The 20,475-nt window shown below is 32.5% G+C and overlaps 1 protein-coding gene across 1 annotated transcript; it reads left to right on the top strand.

The window, feature by feature from the left end:
* The first annotated feature begins 5,667 nt into the window (after positions 1-5,667).
* Positions 5,668-6,619, top strand: LOC114397381 (putative cysteine-rich receptor-like protein kinase 9). Its single transcript, XM_028359436.1, has 2 exons — positions 5,668-6,516; positions 6,602-6,619. The coding sequence occupies exons 1-2, from the start codon at positions 5,668-5,670 to the stop codon at positions 6,617-6,619; spliced, it is 867 nt and encodes a 288-aa protein (XP_028215237.1).
* Positions 6,620-20,475: the final 13,856 nt, after the last annotated feature.

Below are 20,475 nucleotides of genomic sequence, written 5' to 3'. Positions count from 1 at the left end.
AAAGACATTTGTAGACTATAAAAAAATGGTTCACTTTGACTTTCTCTTGAATCATTTTTCAGTTCCATTCAATTGTCTCCTGAACCAAACAATCAGCATCCCTAATTGTGACATTTTCTAGAATTCTTCTAGACATTTTCAACACATAATATTATAATCTATATATATATATATATATAAGATTACTATGGGGAATCAATCTCGGAAGACATGAGTGTTTGACTCGCTAATGCTTGCACGCTGCACCTATCCGTTATTCCCCACTGCCATGTAAAATATGTTATTGATGGGGGAAAAATTATATAATAATTTTTTGAAATAAAACCCTAACGCTTACCTTACAGTTTACTTAGTTACAATTATACAAATTGTATAATAACACAAATTTAATTTATACTTAATATATTTCATTACAAATCTGATTAGGACCAATTTGTGAGTTTTTTTTTTTTAAAGGCCAAAAGAAATATATCAATAAAGCAGCCGGAGTTTTAGCACAAGTTGTGCTGAAACCATGACACGAGGGACGTTAACATATTTATTTAGTTGCAAGTTACTGTGAGTTTTTTTTTTTTTGCTCCAGCATACACGTCATTTATAACTTATTAGATTAATCTCTAATTTTTTAATTGTAAAATGATAATCATTAAATGAAATAATTATAATTAAAAACCGTTACAACTTACAATGAATAAAGCATTATCTTACTTACAAAATAAAATATTATATTGTGTTTTAGACTGAATTGTCTAATTAATTGAGCATTTGAAAAAATAATATAAATATTTCACATAATAACTAATTTCACTTCATAAAAAAAAGGCTAAATCAATAGAGAAATATTCATATAAAAATAATATTTAAATAACATAAAAGAAAGTATATATAGCAACCCGTGCTCATACACGACCACGGGCGCCATACTCGTTACTAAAAGAACATGGAACTTATCCATTAAAGTCTAGCTTGGTCTGAGCCATTTTACTTTTATAATTTGAATAAATTGCAGCATTTCTTTAAGTAAGTAATTGTTGCTGGTTATATACTAATATCTTATCTTATAGAAGTCGAGAGAGACTCAACGCAGACTATGAGAGATTGAGAGCCTTGCAGGGTGGTACAGTATTGAGCACCAATTAGAGAAAAATATCAATTAAGTAACCAACACAAGCCACATCCTTCACTTACTGCAGATAGTATAGCTAGTCTTTCCCATTTTTTTACCCATAGGTTTACATTTGTTCCAGTGATCCCTTCCTGCTTGTAAATCCTTTTAATCTGTGGTGGGATGTTGTTGGGGTATCTTGACCCCTCTATTTTAATATAAGGACTTTACCCTTCCTTACATAAAATAAATAAATACCCTTCACTTATAAAAAAAACAAACATGGGCTTCCATATAATAATATTCAATATATGATTATAATTATTACACCGACATTTTGCATATATTGTAGAAATAGTTATCGTAAGTTTGAAACCAATTTCCATGCAGTATTATACTCTTATTTAAATATTTTTTTAACCAGGAGAAGGAAGATCAATTTATTAGGTTATTTTGTTTATTGTACCTTCACCACTATATATAACGCTTATATTTGTTTCTTTCAATGATGACAATATAGTAGTTGACTGGTCTTCAATGTTCCCAACAGAAAGCTGAATCGTGCATTTAGATTATTGGAGTTCAAATCCTGTAATTCAACCTAAATGATTTGAACTAGGATAAAAAAATGCGTCACTAGAAGAAATGGTTATTTAGTTTCACAGTTTTGATTTTAATTGTTATATTTTAGAAGTTCAAATATATTAAATCTCTACAATTTCATACTAAGAATTATTTCTTTATGTGGGTATCAAGACTAAAATTTTACATATAATAAGAGGGACTAATTAATTCCTAATAATTAAAAATTATAAAAGCTTAAAATTAAACTTTTAAGATATAGTTATTAAAAGCAAGATAATAATAAAAAATAGATAGAAAGTTAAGAGATTATTTAAATCCAATAGCTATATGGCTTAGCTTGTGAAAAGTACAAATGTGCTGTAATCTAAGTTATAGTTAGATATATCTTTAAATGATTCTTATTGGTAGAATATGCAAGGAGCTCGAGTGATCATATGGATCATTTGTTTTTCATGTTTCCCCTCATATTATTCTAACAAAGGGTTCCTACAACCAACATATTAACTCTCTCTCTCTCTCTCTCTCTCTCTCTCTCTCTCTCTCTCTCTCTCTCTCTCTCTCTCTCTCTCTCTCTCTCTCTCTCTCTCTCTCTATATATATATATATATATAAATGAGAAAAAATGAAAAGTAAATAAAAATAGAAGAGAAGGTTTGTACCATGTGTTATATTATGACAAAGTTATTTTAGTAGCTTTTTATTAGTTTTTAATTTGTTATGTATTTTTAAAATGTTAACTTTTAACTTTTTATATATTTTTTTATTTTTATCCCCAATATATTTATTTAATTTTCTAATTATTTTTTAAATAAATTATGATTTATTATTTTACTGTCATTTTATATTTTTTTAGTTACTTCAACAACTAATTTTATCAAACATTAATAATTTAACAAACTAATTTTTTGACTAATCATTATTTTCATGTGATTTTAAAATAAATTATATCATTATATATTATATATAGTTGAATCATGAAACATGATGTGAATTATATAGTCACATTAGTCAATTAAATTTGTTCTTTTTTTATAATTCAAACCCGAGGATCACTTTATTTCTAATCTTAATTCTAATTCAATATCTAATTTCCTGATTTTGGATGAACTTCCAAGCCACCATTTAAATTGGAATCAGAAGCAAGTACACGAAGCCTATGGAATTTGCTCGATCCCAAAAGTGAAGGCTCTTTAATCACCCATTTTAATCCTGAAATGAAAATTTCAATTTGTTGAATTTTCTGGCGTAAACAGAGACCCAATATACTACAAACAACAAATTCAATTTTTTTTTAAAACTTTGTAGTGTAATTCTGAACCGGCGAATGCAGCACCCCGAACAGAAATCTTTGTCCTTGATTTGTGAATGAAGCGAGGATTCCAAACGCGCGTTACTGCGAATAAACATTAACGAGTTGGTGAATAGTAATCGGGAATAACGGAGAGGAGTTAGAATGATAACATAAAAATTGATTCCAAGGTGCGGGTTAAGGTTTACTCACTGATAGAACACGGGAGATACTAGGGGTATTGGTATTGGTTTGGTTTTATGTTTCATCAAAAGTTACTATGTGAATAAAATTTAAACTAAATCAAATTAATATTTTATTTTATGATTTGATTTTTGTGGTTTTTTTAAATATTATTTTATTAAAATTTATATATTAGTTTTATTTTTTAAATTAAATTACATTAAAAAAATATTAATAATAATTTATCAAAATTATTAATATGTTAAATCTTCTATATTAAAATTTTTATATTTAAATTAAACGTATCTTTAAAAAGTTATTTAAAAAAATAATATACATTATATAAATTATATATATATAATACTACAAAATCAAGTGATATATATATATATATATATATATATATATATATATATATATATATAACACTAAAATAATATAAATATTATGATTTAATTTAATTTTAAAAATATAAATCACATATCAAACTAAACCGATTTGCTTGAAAAGAAATCATTTAAACAAATAAAAAAAATCAATCTAATTTTATTTTTAATTTTTTTTAATGGTTTTCTATTTTTATTATGGATTGGTCTGAATTTAAACATCCCTCCCTACTTAGGGACAGATATGCACTCACGAAGCCTAAGTCCATATTGACCATATCGCTGCCAGCTCATGTGTGCATGCCTCATGTACTTCCTTCCACCAGGATGAGGAGACCGGATAATACCTTTACCCATAGTGATTCCTGCTCATGAACAAAGCACCACATCCATTTGACCACTAGGGCTTTATTAAATATTTCAAGATCCACCCTCACTCCTTTGGCAAGCAAACCTTTTGCCAGCTTTCCCAACACATTTTCTTTTGCCCCCCAATAAGAACCTCCTTTGTAAATTGATTATCACTTTCGTAACCCCTTTGGGCGCTCTGTGAAGAGAGAAAAATAACTAAGGGTAAAGATGATAGCATTGATTTTAATAAACATATCCTCCCGCCATAAGATAGAAATTTATGTTCCCATGAGGCTAGCTAGTTTCTTTGAGATCTTGTCCACAACTGGCTTTCATGTTGTTACCCTTTTAAAGTTAGCCCCCCATAGGCATTCCTAGGTACACAAAGGGAATGTTCACCACCTGATAATTCAAAATAGAGGCATACCTCTAAAGCTCGTCCTCCATAACTCCAGACCCGCCAGTTTGCTTTTGTGGAAATTTAAGTCCTGCCACCAATTCAAAGCTTCTTAGTAACCCTTTCCAAGTGAGACCACTCCTAACATTAGATTGCCCAAAAAATAGGACATATAAGTTGAGTGAGTTAGCTAGAGATCGATTAGTTTGTTAGTTAATTAGTTATATGTTAGTTAGTTTAGTAGTATATGAAGTGTAGACTATTTCCATCTTTTTCTTCAATAAGTGACCGAGTATAGTTATTTAACATCAAATGAACATTTTCAGAAGAAAAATATTCTACACTTAATTGAAGAAACGTGAATAAACCTTAACTGAACTGCACCAAACTATTAATAATCCAACTAACAAAACTACACTAAACTGTTTTTTTAAAAGCAGTTCACTACCTCTATACAGCAATGTAAAAATTTACTTAATTCAGTGAATCACTGAACCTTAACCTTTTTGCTAAGATGAGAGAAAGTTGTCAAGGTAGGTGTCTCCCCTTGGTGCGTATAATACTACGATGAGTGGTATTGAATTTATAACTCCTCTTGTTTACAACCGCTTATGGTTTTCCTTATTCATTAAGTAGTCTTTTAATACTATTTTTATGTTTGTAATATATATTCCACTAAAAAGCCACCCTCTGCACCGTCTGGGAATGAAATAGAGTACAGAAGTTCATCTTTTTCTTTGTTTGCTTCTACTGTGCCTGAGTATTTTTATGTCTCACTGGTATAAGTCTGGTTCAATTTTTATAATATAGAACTGGTTCACTAAACCTATAATAGTTCGGTTGGGTTTTTAATACAGGACTCTCTGAATCTATAAATATTTCGTTTTAATTCTCTCTCCTGATCCAAACTATGAGCTGCCCTAATTTTGACGTTTTCTAACTTTCTTCGAGACATTTTTTTTATTTGATTGAAAATGTTAGTTATTAATTAATTTGTTAATTTTTTTTTATCAACAGAGGATTTCAAGCTACCATCTCGATCTTCTCCCTCATTTCTGTTTTTGCCACTTTCTTCAAAACATGTTCAACACACAATATAATAATCTAAAAAAATTATTAAGTATTTTGGGTGGAATCAATGTATGAAGGTAACGAAAGCGAGACATGAGTGTTTGACTCGCTAATTCTTGCACGTTGCCCCTATATCCCTCACTACCATGTTAAATTATGTTGTTGATGGGGAAAAAATTATTATAAGTTTCAATTTCACGGTACCTATATTTTCCATTACAATACGCAAAGTTTGAACAGCAAAAATCCATCTATATAATCCTCCAATAGTATGGTAGTGTTGTAGAACATTCATACAACCATGGCTTCCAATTCCTTCATGCTCGTCTTCCTTTGCGTCCTTGTTACCTTGTTCAACTTTGCAACCACTACTAAAGCACAGGACAAGGTTTATTTTGTTTCCCAAAATTGCGGTGCAAACAAAGCCACTGCCAACAGCCCCTACGAAAAGAACCTTAAGACCCTTCTCTCTTCCTTATCTTCCAACGCCACTACAACCTTATTCTACAACAACACAGTCCTCGGCAGCACAAACACTACCTCTGACACAGTGTACGGTCTATTCATGTGCAGGGGTGATATACCCCTTCGCCTCTGCAAAGAATGCGTGGCGAACGCAACCGAGAAACTATCTTCAGACCAAAGCTGTTCTCTTTCGAAACAGGCTGTGATGTGGTACGCTGAATGCATAGTTCGGTATTCCAACGTCGGCTTCTTCTCCACCGTGGCCACATCTCCCGAATATTCTTTGTATAACCCGAACAACATCACCAACAACTCAACAAACAGTTTCATGAACTTTTTGTCCAACACCATGAACCAAACTGCAGAAGCAGCAGCCAATTCTGCTAAAAGGTTCTCCACAAAGGAAGCAAACTTGTCTCAGTCTCAGACCCTTTACTGTCTGGCTCAGTGCACAGAAGACCTGTCCCCCCAAAACTGCACAACCTGTCTTGCGCAAGCAATACGTGAGCTTCCAATATGTTGTTATGCAAAACAAGGAGCAAGAGTAGGGTTTCCCAGTTGCAATGTTTGGTATGAACTGTACCCTTTCTACGGCCTCATCACGGATCAGACTCCAAGTCCAACCAGTACTCCTCTTCCTCCTCCTCCATCATCATCATCATCGGGTTTTTCCTATTATGATCAAGTAGTATTTATTTTATTTTTCTATCATATCATTTTTAAATCAGGGGTTAGTTGATATTTTAGTTTGTTTAATTTTTTGTGATCAGGATAACTATTATTGTTGAACTAGATGTTGTAGGGGAAAAATGTGAGATGATGGGCAAAATATTGGATAGTAATGAATACAATTAATGCAATTATATATTATTTACATATTGGATAATTGGAATATATGTTGAACATGAACTTATTTATCTATTTATTTATGTTTGTAATGTTTGTTACTTGTTTGTTTCAACTTGGATAATAATGTTTTTTTTTTACATTTTGATATCTAATTATCTATGTTATGAAATTATATTAATTTGTGATGTTATTTTAAAATATTTTAAGATAGATATAAATTTTTTATATTATAGATCAGGTCATGTGAGTCAATTAGTGACCCACAGGTTCGATCACTAACCCAGTGACCCAATGTCATGACCGTGTCAATCACCGGGCTAGTTTTTAGAACTGAATAATATATTCACAACATGGAAATATATATGATAAATTCATTTCTAAAAGATAAAAATTTAAATTTTAGTATTTAAAAATGAAAAAGTACGACAATCTAACAATCTGTTAACTTTCATTCGTCACTGTTAATGAAAGATCTTACATGACACATTCAAGGACGAATTTATCAGCGCTCTATACATCCATGGACGAAAATATAATTTAATTTTCATCTCCTCCAATTTTTAATCATTGCAAGCATAATATTATAATAAACACTTAAAAAAAAGAAAGCAAACATAAGTTAGAACAAACATAATAATGAGCATAATATTGATTAAAAAACACAATCTATTTATTACTCTGAAATGTCTAATTTGACCGTACCTTATCCAAAATATGAGACTCAAACAAAAATACACAACCATTAAGTTAACCTTTATAGAAAAAAATGAGAATCAACTTGATTTTTGTAACTGCTTAATGTTGTCACAATAAAAATTTCAAAATAACAAATAAAATATGTTTATTAATCAATATTATGTTTATTATTATGTTTGTTGTAACTTATAATTATTTTTTAAGTGCTTATTGTAATATTATGTTTGTCACAATTAAAAAATGGAGATAGATAGAAAATTAAATATATTTTAGATAAATAGTCATTTTCATTTCTGAATGTTTAGAACATTGATAAATTTATTCTTACATGTTTCGCATAAATCCTTTCGTCAACAATAACAAATGAATAAATTTTTCACATTTTTTTTATTTTTAAAAACTAGAATTTAAATTTTATCGACGAATTTATTAATATTTTATATATTGATGAACAAAAATCATTATTTTCATATATATATATATATATATATATATATATATATATATATATATATAAGTATAGAGAGTCCCAACCTACACTACGAGAGCACGCTCTTGAGCACCAAGGTCAACATTGCAAAACGTGTCCCAACACAGGCCATATCTTCACTCATTCCAACACAAGCCATATCTTCACTCATTCAAAACACAGGCGGCCCTCGATATATTATATTAATATGATCACATCGTCATTTGCCATTTAATAGGATTAAATATCATAGTTTGAATCCAATTTCCATATAATATTATACTCTTATTAAATAATTCATTTAACCACTAAGTGATTTGTTTGAACAAGTTTTTTTAGAAATATTTCTAAGAGAAAAAATGAAAAAGTTTTTCATAAGTTAAAATGAATTTTTTATTAATAAATTATTAGTTAATTTGTAGATGTTTTATTATTTTTTAGAGAAATAATACAAAAAAGTTTTCACAAATTAGCTAATGATTAGTTAATAGAGAATTTATTTTAGCTTAAGGAAAAAAATTATTATTTTTTTATTTTTTTTCTTTTTTCATAAATTTTTATATAAAAACATATCCAAAATGAAAGAAAGCTGGATCAACTTATTAGGTTATTTTATTTATTGCACCATCACCAGTAGACCTGGGCAAACGGTTCTCATTTTTTTGAGCACATTTAAAAAGTAGGTTTTTTAGCCTGCGCCGCATAAAGTCAACGGTTCAACAAGTTTTATCCGTGGGTCCCACGAGTTTTAAATATCTATGAAAAAATAAAATAAGGTGTGTGATTTAACAAAAATGAAGGTGTTTTAACAAAACTAAAACCCCTAACCTAAGGCTTAGCTCTAATTCATCGACACTAAACTAAACCTAAATCATTTCCTCCACCATCAGACTCCTCTCTCTCTCTCACTCCCCATTAAATTTATTTATTTTTAGTTTAACTTATCTACAGCTCTGTTACCTGAGTTTAAATTATCTTCTCTACCTATACTATCACTTAGGACGGTTAACATATCCAATTTAAAAAAATGGAGACAAGGAAATTGATGTTGAGAACCTGAAATTAATATGATTTTGGTATTACACAATTTTTATTTTTTTTTGTGAATCTGGGTTACCCGCATAACCCATGCGGGGTGATGCTAGGTGCACTAGCATTATTGCTTGTGCACCCAACAATTTTTGGTAATTTCAGAATTATCCATGCGTCTTCTTCCTTTTTAAAGTTGTTTTTACTGTTTTGTGGTATTTGCACTTCGCTTTTTACTCTGTTGGTTTTTCTCGTTGAGTGAGGTGCCACTTGGGTGAAGGTGAAAGTGTTACCGATGAGTGGTGGTTGTTGCAGTGGTTGGTTCGTCGTCGAAAGTACACCAGGTACACGGGTTGGTGTTGCTGGTTTCCCTGGGTGAGTTGATCTATATGTTTAATTTTAACATACGGATCAACTTGATCTATATAAACCTTATGAATCAACATGATCCGTATGGTATACAGATTTTAAAATTTGTAAAAATTGTTTAAAGTTTTAATTCCTTTTAATTATAAATATGTTTGTATGTAAATTTGTAAATAAAAATTATTTGTTTATATGTGTATTTGAAATAATTTGTATATAGATTGATATAGGGTTTTTGGTTTTTAATATATATGGTTATGAATTGTAGTGTTTATAAAATGGTATGCAATAAAAGATTACATTTAGTTTTGTATGATATTATATGTATAATGCGGTTAGGTGTTGTATGTTTGTCATGTGGAAAATTTTAATTTGTTGTAAAGATGGACCAAAATCAATAGATGTATGACAGTATAATGTCTGAAGAAGTTGATATGGATGATGAAAATAAACAAGAATGTGGTGTGAATGAACAACATGTTGATTGTTCAGATGCGTTCAATACTTCTGAGGTAATAATCTTCATTATTGTTATTAAATTGATAAAATGAATGTCCTTTTGAAGACTAAAATTGTATGAGTTGAGTTGTTGATGTTTCCTATCTGAGATGATGTTTTGCAGTGGGTCGATCAGTTGCTCATGAAAACTTATTTGTGGCGGTGATTATGAGATCAGACACAAACACTGATATTAGAGAAAAAATTTCATTTGTGTTAATTGGTTGTGAGAGGAGTGATCAGTATAGATCTAGGAAGAAAGATTTTGTTAGAAGAGATACTTGGAGTATAAAATATGGATATCCTTTCAAGCTTCGTGAGAAATATATATATATATATATATATATATATATATATATATATATATATATATATATAAGTTTAATTTATCTACAGCTTTGTTATCTGAGTCTTAGAACTGCTGAGATATCCAATTTTAAAAATGGGAACGAGAAAATTGATGTTGAGAACTTGAGATTAATGTGATTTTGGTAATACACAATTTCTGATTTTTTTTTGTGAATGCGGGTCACCCGCATAACCCATGTGGGGCGAGGGCGGATTTAGAAAAAACGAACCCGATTAAAAAGTGGGTTTGCGAGATGGGCTTCATGGGTAATGGGGATTTACCTGCATGTCCAGCTCTACTCACCCGTCAGGCCGTCACCACTATAAAGCTATTCTATTTATTTCTTTCACTAAATGATGACAATATAGTTGACTGGTCTCCAATGTTCCAACAAAATGTTGAATGGTCCATTAAAATTATTGGAGTTTAAATTGTGTGATTCAACGTAAATGATTTGAACTAGGATCCAAAATGTGTCGCTGCTTCATTGAATTGCAAAATCTGAAGAAGAAATGGTTAGGTTCACTGTTTTGATTTTAGTTGTTATATTTGGAAAGTTCAATATATATTAAATCTCTATAATTTTCAAACTAAAAATTGATTCTTAATGTAGAGATCAAGACTAAAATTATACATATTTTACATGTGTAGCTATATGTATGATTCTTTTTGTTACCGCATCTCTCTATATATAAATGTTAGTATGTAACTTAAGAGTATTGGTTAAGGACTTAGAAATATTTTTATTGACATATTAAAATTATGTTATTTATAATCTTTTCTCCTATGATTTACACAATAAATATATTTTTTATTCCTCAACTAACATAGATATATGCTGAGAATGCAAAGAACAATAACTCAAAAAAATTGTTCTCCGATCAAAACTTTGGCATATAAGCAAACAATCTGTAGCAACACCAATGACTGATGTAATTCACGAAGATTTCTAATAAAACATATTCAGCAACTATACTAAAGTTCTATTTGGGCATGAAAAAAAAACTCATACTTATATATACACAGGACTGCTCCTGACATTTTATAGGCCCTCTCCAAAATAATAAATAAAAGACTCCTTATATATAACTATTTTAAAACCAATATTTATTCTAAAAATAAAATAGATACATAATCTCATTAAAAGTTATATTATTATTGAATAATATAGATCTGATAAATATTACATTTTTTCTTTAATCAACTATTGTGCTATTTTTTAGTATCAGCAACATATTTTCTCTATTTGTGGGATTGTTGCTTCACAGGTAAAACAAAATAGATACATTACCATAAAAAATGGTTTCAATGAGTAATCATTAATAGTAACATTAACATCAATGTTTTCCAACATATCTTTTACAATAGATAAAAATTGTTAAATCAGTCAATCTTTTTTATGATATTGACAACCTCAAGTAAGGTTTTATTAATTTTAACGTTGAAATACTTCTCTCGACTGATGATACGATGACACAGTTAGTAAAATCCTATAAGCAATTGAAATATTTAAGTTCTTAATTAAGACGAAACAAGTTTTATTTCATTTTAAATATTAAGCAGCAACAATAGTATCAAATCACGACAAGTAGCAAGTATAACAACACTTATGCATCATTTGATCAATCCAACACCAATTATCCAAGTCAAACTATATATATATATATATATATATATATATATATATATATATATATATACTCGAATAATATTATAAAGTGAATGCATAGAAAAATCTTTGAATTTCAAGCCTTAAGAGTTCAATAATCCACTCAGTAATCTATAATGTTGACATGTGGCACTAGCACCGACATCGTTCTTGACCTTCTGCGTGATTTGATCCTTTCCTTCTTGACTTGTTGGCTTAAGTTCAAAAAGGAAATCACAATCTAGAGCACAATTCAAATGTCATTGACAATGATATATAGTCACTACTTAGACTCAGTATGATATTAATAATCAGTGTATTACTCTTCCTTTTTATGTGGATTCTCCCTTCTATAGTTCTTCGCTTTCCATACCTTTTATTAGAAAAAATATTACCATTTTCACAAAGCTAGAAATTGGTGCATATTATTGAATAATTTGGTGGAACTTCAATGTTCAATTACTTGTAACCTTTAAATTTGAGATTGTAATTTGAGAACTGCCGTTAGATGCGCTATATTGAGAAGTGAAGAAGAAGCTCAAAGGGTGAGTGGTGCATGAACTTTTTTTTTTTTTACCGATTGATTAATGTGTGAATGGGTGAACCATATTAAAATGATTTTTTTAATATTACAGCAAAATAAAAATTTGGGACCCTCAAATTTATGGGTCCAATGCTAAGTGTACTTCTTAACATAGTTTAGGATCGAGTCTCTATATACATGCAAGTAAAGTAAAGGGAATCGCTAGGGGCACCCAGCAAGATTGCTGGTGCACCCATCAATTTTTTATAATTCCCAAAATACCCCTTAATGTTTCTGCGAAAGAAGGTTCTTCCGTAGTTGTAAATTACAACAGCGGAAGAACTTTCTTCTGTGAATTCTTGTGGAAGAACTTCTTCCACGAGATCGCACGGAAGAAGATTCTTCCACAGTTGTAACATTAACTGCGGAAGAAGCTTCTTCCGTGAGTTAATTTATTTTTTTTATTTTTAAATTTGTGGATTATTTTGTATTTGTCTATGTTATTTTGTATTTTGTATTTTACTATTACAAAATTTAATGCATATTTAATTCGGGTTATTATTACAAAATACAAATATTTATTTAATATATATTAAATTTTGTAATAGTAAAAAAATTTGTGATAGTAAATATTTTTTATTTTTAAAAAAAATATACGGTTAAATATTTTTTATTTAATTTGGGTTACTATTACAAAATTTAATGTATACTTAATTTGGATTACTATTACAAAATTTAATGCATTAAATATTTTTGTAATAGTAACCCAAATTAATGCATTAAATATTTTTTATTTAATTCGGGTTCCTATTATAAAATTTAATGCATTAAATATTTTTGTAATAGTAACCAGAATTAAATATGCATTAAATATTTTTTTATTTAATTCGGGTTACTATTACAAAATTTAGTGCATATTTAATTCGAGTTATTATTACAAAATAAAAAATATTTATTTAATATATATTACATTTTGTAATAGTAAAAAAAAATTGTGATAGTAAATATTTTTTATTTTTAAAAAATATACAGATTAAAAAATATATAGGTTATTAGCACAACGCTCTAACCAACTGGGATAATGAACCAATTAGATTATAAAATAAATAATGTTACTATATATATCACTACAATTTTTAATGCATATTTAATGCACATGTAAATTTAAATAATAAATTTTGTGATAATTAATTTTGATATAAATCATACGAATTATTTAATCCGTATATTTTTTTAAAAATAAAAAATATTTACTATCACAAATTTTTTACTATTACAAAATTTAATATATATTAAATAAATATTTTTTATTTTATAATAGCAATCCGAATTAAATATACATTAAATTTTGTAATAGTAACCCTAATTAAATAAAAAATATTTAATGCATTAATTCGGGTTACTATTACAAAAATATTTAGTGCATTAAATTTTGTAATAGTAATCCAAATTAAATATACATTAAATTTTGTAATAGTAACCCAAATTAAATAAAAAATATTTAATTCGTATATATTTTTTAAAATAAAAAATATTTACCATCACAATTTTTTTTTACTATTACAAAATTTAATATATATTAAATAAATATTTTTTATTTTATAATAATAACCCGAATTAAATATACATTAAATGTTGTAATAATAAAATACAAAATAACATAGGCAAATACAAAATAATCCAAAAATTTAAAAACCAAAAAAATAAATTAACTCACGGAAGAAGGTTCTTCCGCAGTTGAAAATAACAACAGCGGAAAAACCTTCTTCCATGCGATCTCGCAAAATCCACGGAAGAAGGTTCTTTTGCTGTTGTTATTTTCAACTGTGGAAGAACCTTCTTCTGTGACTTTCTGCGGAAGAAGTTCTTCCGCGAGATGGCACGAAAGAAGGTTCTTCCGTAGTTGAAAATAGCAACAACGGAAGAACCTTCTTCCATATGTAGGTATTCGTGTTTTTTAGATAAGGGCAATTTGGCCCATTCACATAATTGCTGGGTGCACCAGCAATGTTGCTGGGTGCACCTAGCAACTCCCTAAAGTAAATGCATTTTTTTTCCACTGGCTTTGTTAACCGAGCAAGGGAAAGTAAAGCAAGGTACCCATTCCTGGGGATACATATATGTGGATATTCATAAAACTCATGGATACTCACTTAACAATAAGTGTACGTATAAGTATGTGGTAAACATGGGAAGGAATTTCATCCAACAAGGCAACTGCTACGTGATGAGGGTTATTACTCGTGTTTTCCTTGCCCCATTCTTAACAACATCTTGTTAGGTTAGTTAATTTCGTTGGGTTATTTATTTGTTCCAGTTGTAACTAACTTCTGGGTAAGTACCCTTCGTGCACATGTATATATATACTTTCGCCTCCACTGAATAATGACCAAGATGCAGATTTGATCATCTAAACCAGCACTGCATTTTCTTTCTTCTGCATAATCCGATATTGCTTTATTATGGTATCAGAGCTCTTCTAACGAGGAGCTCTGCTGCGCACTCACCTCCTCTATTTTTCCCTTTGAACATTAACCACCATCATGAACGAAACAACGTTCAATAACACAGAAAGCTACTTGTATCTTCATCTAAGTGAGAACCCAACCATCACTCTCGTTTCTCCAGTCCTGGATTCGACTAATTACCATTCATGGAGCCGATCCATGATCACTGCGTTAAGCGCCAAAAACAAGGTAGAATTTGTAGATGGAAGTGCACCTGAACCACTGAAAACGAACAGAATGTATGGAGCCTGGTGTCGGTGCAATAATATGGTGGTATCCTGGATAGTTCACTCAGTTGCAACTTCTATAAGGCAAAGTATACTCTGGATGGACAAAGCTAAAGAAATTTGGCGAGACCTGAAATCAAGATATTCGCAGGGAGATCTTTTGAGGATTTCCGATCTCCAGCAAGAAGCGTCAACGATGAAGCAAGGAGCACTCTCAGTAACGGAATACTTCACTCGACTGCGTGTGATTTGGGATGAGATTGAAAATTTCAGACCCGATCCAGTCTGCACCTGCAACATTAGATGTTCTTGCTCCGCCTTCACCATCATCGCACAAAGAAAGCTTGAAGACCGAGCCATGCAGTTCTTGCGTGGCCTGAATGAACAATATACCAACATTCGATCTCACGTGCTCCTCATGGATCCCATACCCGCTATATCAAAAATATTTTCGTACGTGGCACAACAAGAACGACAACTGCTAGGTAACACTACTCCTAATCTCAACTTTGAACCTAAAGATATTTCCATTAACGCTGCAAAGACCATCTGTGATTACTGTGGACAAATCGGTCACACGAAAAGTGTTTGCTACAAGAAGCATGGTATGCCTCTTAATCACGATGGAAGGAACAAGAATACTAGCGGAAGAAAAGCATGTACCCACTGCGGTAAGACAGGCCTTACCGTCGACGTCTGTTACCGGAAACATGGGTATCCGCCGGGATACAAACCCTACAATGGAAGAACCACCGTGAACAATGTGGTGGCAGTGGATGGTAAAACCGTGGATGATCAAACTCAGCATCATGAGTCCCAGGATCTCGTACGATTCTCACCTGAGCAGTACAAGGCCCTACTTGCTTTAATCCAGCGGCCATCCTCCGGGAACACGGCTTCTGACCAGACCCAAACCAAACAGGTTGCTTCCATCTCATCATGCACCATTGATAAGCCATCAAGCCCAGGTATGCCTCTACCTTCCACAACCGAAAAACCCACCTCCTGGATATTAGATTCAGGAGCTACAGATCATGTAACCTATTCCCTGAACAATCTCCAGTCCTATGAACGCATCAACCCAGTCATAGTAAAGCTTCCTAACGGCCATCATGTTCATGCCACCCATTCGGGAATTGTACACCTCTCGACTACCATAACTTTACTCAATGTTTTATACATACCCATGTTTACCTTCAACCTTATTTCAATTTCTAAGCTTGTGTCTTCCACTAACTATGCACTAATCATCTCTTCTACTTCATGTACGCTACAGGATACGAACAATCGTATGAAGATTGGTATAGTTGAAGCGGGACACAGCCTCTACCATCTCATACCAGACCAGATAACTAACAAAGCTATATGCTCAACCGTTATTCATCCTCAATGCAATGTTATTCCCATAGACCTTTGGCATTTTCGAATGGGCCACCCATCAGCTGAAAGATTACAATGTATGAGATCCTATTATCCTCTTTTAAGAAATGGCAAGAATTTTATGTGTAACACATGCCACTATGCAAAACATAAGAAACTACCTTTTCCCTCTAGCATTTCGCATGCATCTCATGTTTTTTATTTACTTCACATGGACATATGGGGCCCGTGTTCGAAACCATCTATGCACGGTCATAGATATTTCTTAACGATTGTTGATGATCATTCGCGATTTACATGGATACATCTCATGCACACTAAGGCTGAAACCCCACACATTATCATGAATTTCATTGCATCCATTGAAACCCAATATAATAGCAAAGTCAAAATTATAAGAAGTGACAACGGGCCTGAGTTCCTCATGCATGGCTACTACGCCTCGAAAGGAATCATACATCAAACTACATGTGTAGAAACGCCTGAACAAAATGGTATCGCGGAGCGCAAACACCAGCATTTACTTAATGTCACACGCGCGCTCTTGTTTCAGGCAAATCTGCCACCTAGCTTCTGGTGTTATGCGTTATCACATGTTGCATATTTGATAAATTGCATTCCTACCCCATTTTTACATGGCATCTCACCCTATGAAAAGCTTCATGGACATTCATTGGATATATCCAATCTTCGCATTTTCGGTTGCCTGTGTTATGCTAACACACTTAAAGCAAATCGACAGAAGCTTGATCCCAGAGCACACCCATGCATCTTCATTGGTTTCAAATCACACACAAAGGGGTACCTTGTTTATAACTTGCATTCGCATGACATTATCACATCACGAAATGTTATATTTTATGAAGATCATTTCCCGCAATTCTCTGAAACCCAGCAACCAAACCTAAGTCCCAGTACACCATCCCCGGGATCCTTTTCCAGTAGCCAACTCGACTTGTCCATAGAAACCGCACCAACACAACCCACAATACAAGAACCTTCAAACAATGGCCGCCCAGTGGAACCTTTTTCCTCATATCCTAGACGTTCCACGCGAACAAAACACGCCCCAACATACTTGCAGGATTACCACCGTGACCTCTCTTCACACAATACCAGCGCTTCAACGATTGTTCGCTACCCTCTAAGCTCAGTTCTCTCATACTCACGTCTCTCACCTACACATAAACACTTCATCATGTCCATCTCGTCAACAGCAGAACCTTCCTCCTATGCCGAAGCTTCTCGCCATGACTACTGGATTAAAGCAATGCAGGCTGAGCTACAAGCTCTATAGTCGAACGACACCTGGAGACTTACTCTTCTTCCTCCTCACAAAACCGCCATTGGTTGCAGATGGATATACAAGATCAAATATCGTGCTGATGGTTCTATAGAAAGGTACAAAGCGCGTCTGGTAGCAAAAGGTTACACACAAATGGAAGGGCTCGATTATCTTGATACCTTCTCTCCGGTAGCGAAGCTGACTACTGCCCGTCTTCTTCTGGCTCTAGCTACTCTTAATCAATGCCATCTGCGACAACTAGACGTCAACAACGCCTTTCTCCACGGCGAGCTTGCTGAAGAAGTCTATATGCAGGTTCCACCGAGGTTATCAGTTGAAAATCCCCAACTAGTATGTCGTTTGCAGCGCTCACTCTACGGACTCAAACAGGCGAGTTGTCAATGGTTCACGAAATTGTCCAGCCTCTTAATATCTCATGGCTTTCAACAATCCCACTCAGACCATTCACTTTTCTTACTATTCACTGGATCCATCACTACGGTGCTCTTAGTTTATGTAGACGATATTATTCTAACTGGTAATAGCATCACTGAAATACAAGGCATAACCATGCTTCTCGATCAGACATTCAAAATCAAAGACCTCGGCAATTTGAAGTTTTTCCTCGTACTCAAAATTACACGTACTTCTGTAGGGATCCACTTGTGTCAACGAAAGTATGCTTTAGATATATTATCCGATTTGGGCATGCTTGGTTGTCGACCAAACACCACACCGATGGACTACTCCACAAAATTACAGGCTACGTCAGGCACTCCTCTATCGGTAGAGTCTTCTTCTTCCTATTGAAGGCTGATCGGGAGGCTCATATATCTTACCTGACATCGCATACGCCGTTCAGCAGCTCAGTCAGTATATGTCTAGCCCCACAAATGCTCACCTTCAAGCTGCCTATCGGGTGTTTCGATACCTCAAGGGTACACCAGGCTCGGGTCTTTTCTTTCCCGCTACAGGAACCCCTCAGCTTCGAGCCTTCAGTGACTCGGACTGGGCAGGGTGCCAAGACTCCAGGAAATCCACCACTGGCTTCTTAGTGTACTTTGGTTCTTCTCTCATTTCTTGGCAATCTAAAAAGCAATCCACTGTTTCGCGCAGCTCTTCCGAGGCTAAGTACTGAGCCCTAGCTTCAACGACTTGTGAACTGCAATGGTTAACGTATCTTCTTCAAGATTTTCGTGTCACATTCATCAAACCAGCTACCCTATATTGTGATAATCAGTCAGCAATTCAGATTGCCACCAATCTCGTATTTCACGAGCGCACCAAACATATAGAGATAGACTACCATATCGTTCGTCACAAAGTCAACTTAGGTCTCATCAAGCTCCTTCCGATCTCATCTTCACTACAACTCGCGGACATCTTCACCAAAGCTTTGTCTCCTACTGTTTTTCAAAATCTTTGTAACACATCATTCCCAGCTTGAGGGGGGGGATCTTAACAGCATCTTGTTAGGTTAGTTAATTTCGTTGGGTTAGTTATTTGTTCCAGTTGTAACTAACTTCTGGGTAAGTACCTTTCGTGCACATGTATATATATACTTTCGCCTCCACTGAATAATGATCAAGATGCAGATTTGATCATCTAAACCAGCACTGCATTTTCTTTCTTCTGCATAATCCGATATTGCTTTATTACCCATTGTCATCCATAGTCCTATTACATCTCATAATGCAAGAACCAGCTTGCTTACATCGAAGAAGATTCATTCTAAAGAACATAAGATTGCTTTCTAAACAGATTACTCAACAACTATCTCATCATCTAAGAAGGTTTTTTCTAAGTAAGAAAGAACATGCGAAAGAAAACAAACTCAGAAACCATTTATAAAAATCACAAACCACATCTAGAAAGTTGTTTCACCTTGTGGTTGTTTGAGCTTAACGAGAATTCTTAAGTTTGAATCCTGAAATACAGTTACCCTAAACACTATAAGAGAGAGTTCTGTTGCTTACAGGTGTCCTATATATCCGATTCAAGCAAAATTGAATTTAGTGAGAGACATTTGTTGACTATAAAAAAAATGCTTCAGTTTGACTTTCTCTTGAACCATTTTTCAGTTCCATTCAATTGTCTCCTGAACCAAACAATCTGCATCCCTAATTGTGACATTTTCTAGCATTCTTCTAGACATTTTCAACACATAATATTATAATCTATAAAAAAAAAATATAAGATTACTATGGGGAATCAATCTCGGCCGGAAGACATGAGTGTTTGACTCGCTAATGCTTGCACGCTGCACCTATCCGTTATCCCCCCCCCCCCCCCCCCCCCCTGCCATGTAAAATATGTTGTTGATGGGGGAAAAATTATATAATAACTTTTTGAAATAAAACCCTAACGCTTACCTTCCAGTTTACTTAGTTACAATTTTACAAATTTTATAATAATACAAATTTAATTTAAGACTTAATATATTTCATTACAAATCTGATTAGGACCAATTTGTGAGTTTTTTTTTTAAAGGCCAAAAGAAATATATCAATAAAGCAGCCGGAGTTTTAGCACAAGTTGTGCTGAAACCATGACACGAGGGACCAATTTGTGAGTTAATAGTTGCAAGTTACTGTGAGTTTTTTTTTTTTTTGCTCCAGCATAAACGTCGTTTATAACTTATTAGATTAATCTCTAATTTTTTAATTGTAAAATGATAATCATTAAATGCAACAATTATAATTAAAAACCGTTACAACTTACAATGAATAAAGTATTATCTTACGTTACAAAATAAAATAAAAAATATTTTATTGTGTTTTAGACTGAATTGTCTAATTAATTGAGCATTTGAAAAAAT

Source organism: Glycine soja, chromosome 18 (assembly GCF_004193775.1).
Source record: "Glycine soja cultivar W05 chromosome 18, ASM419377v2, whole genome shotgun sequence".
In the NCBI taxonomy this organism is placed as follows: Eukaryota; Viridiplantae; Streptophyta; class Magnoliopsida; order Fabales; family Fabaceae; genus Glycine; species Glycine soja.
The sequence above is the reverse complement of the archived record's forward strand: the minus strand, read 5'-3'. Positions and strand labels throughout refer to the sequence as shown.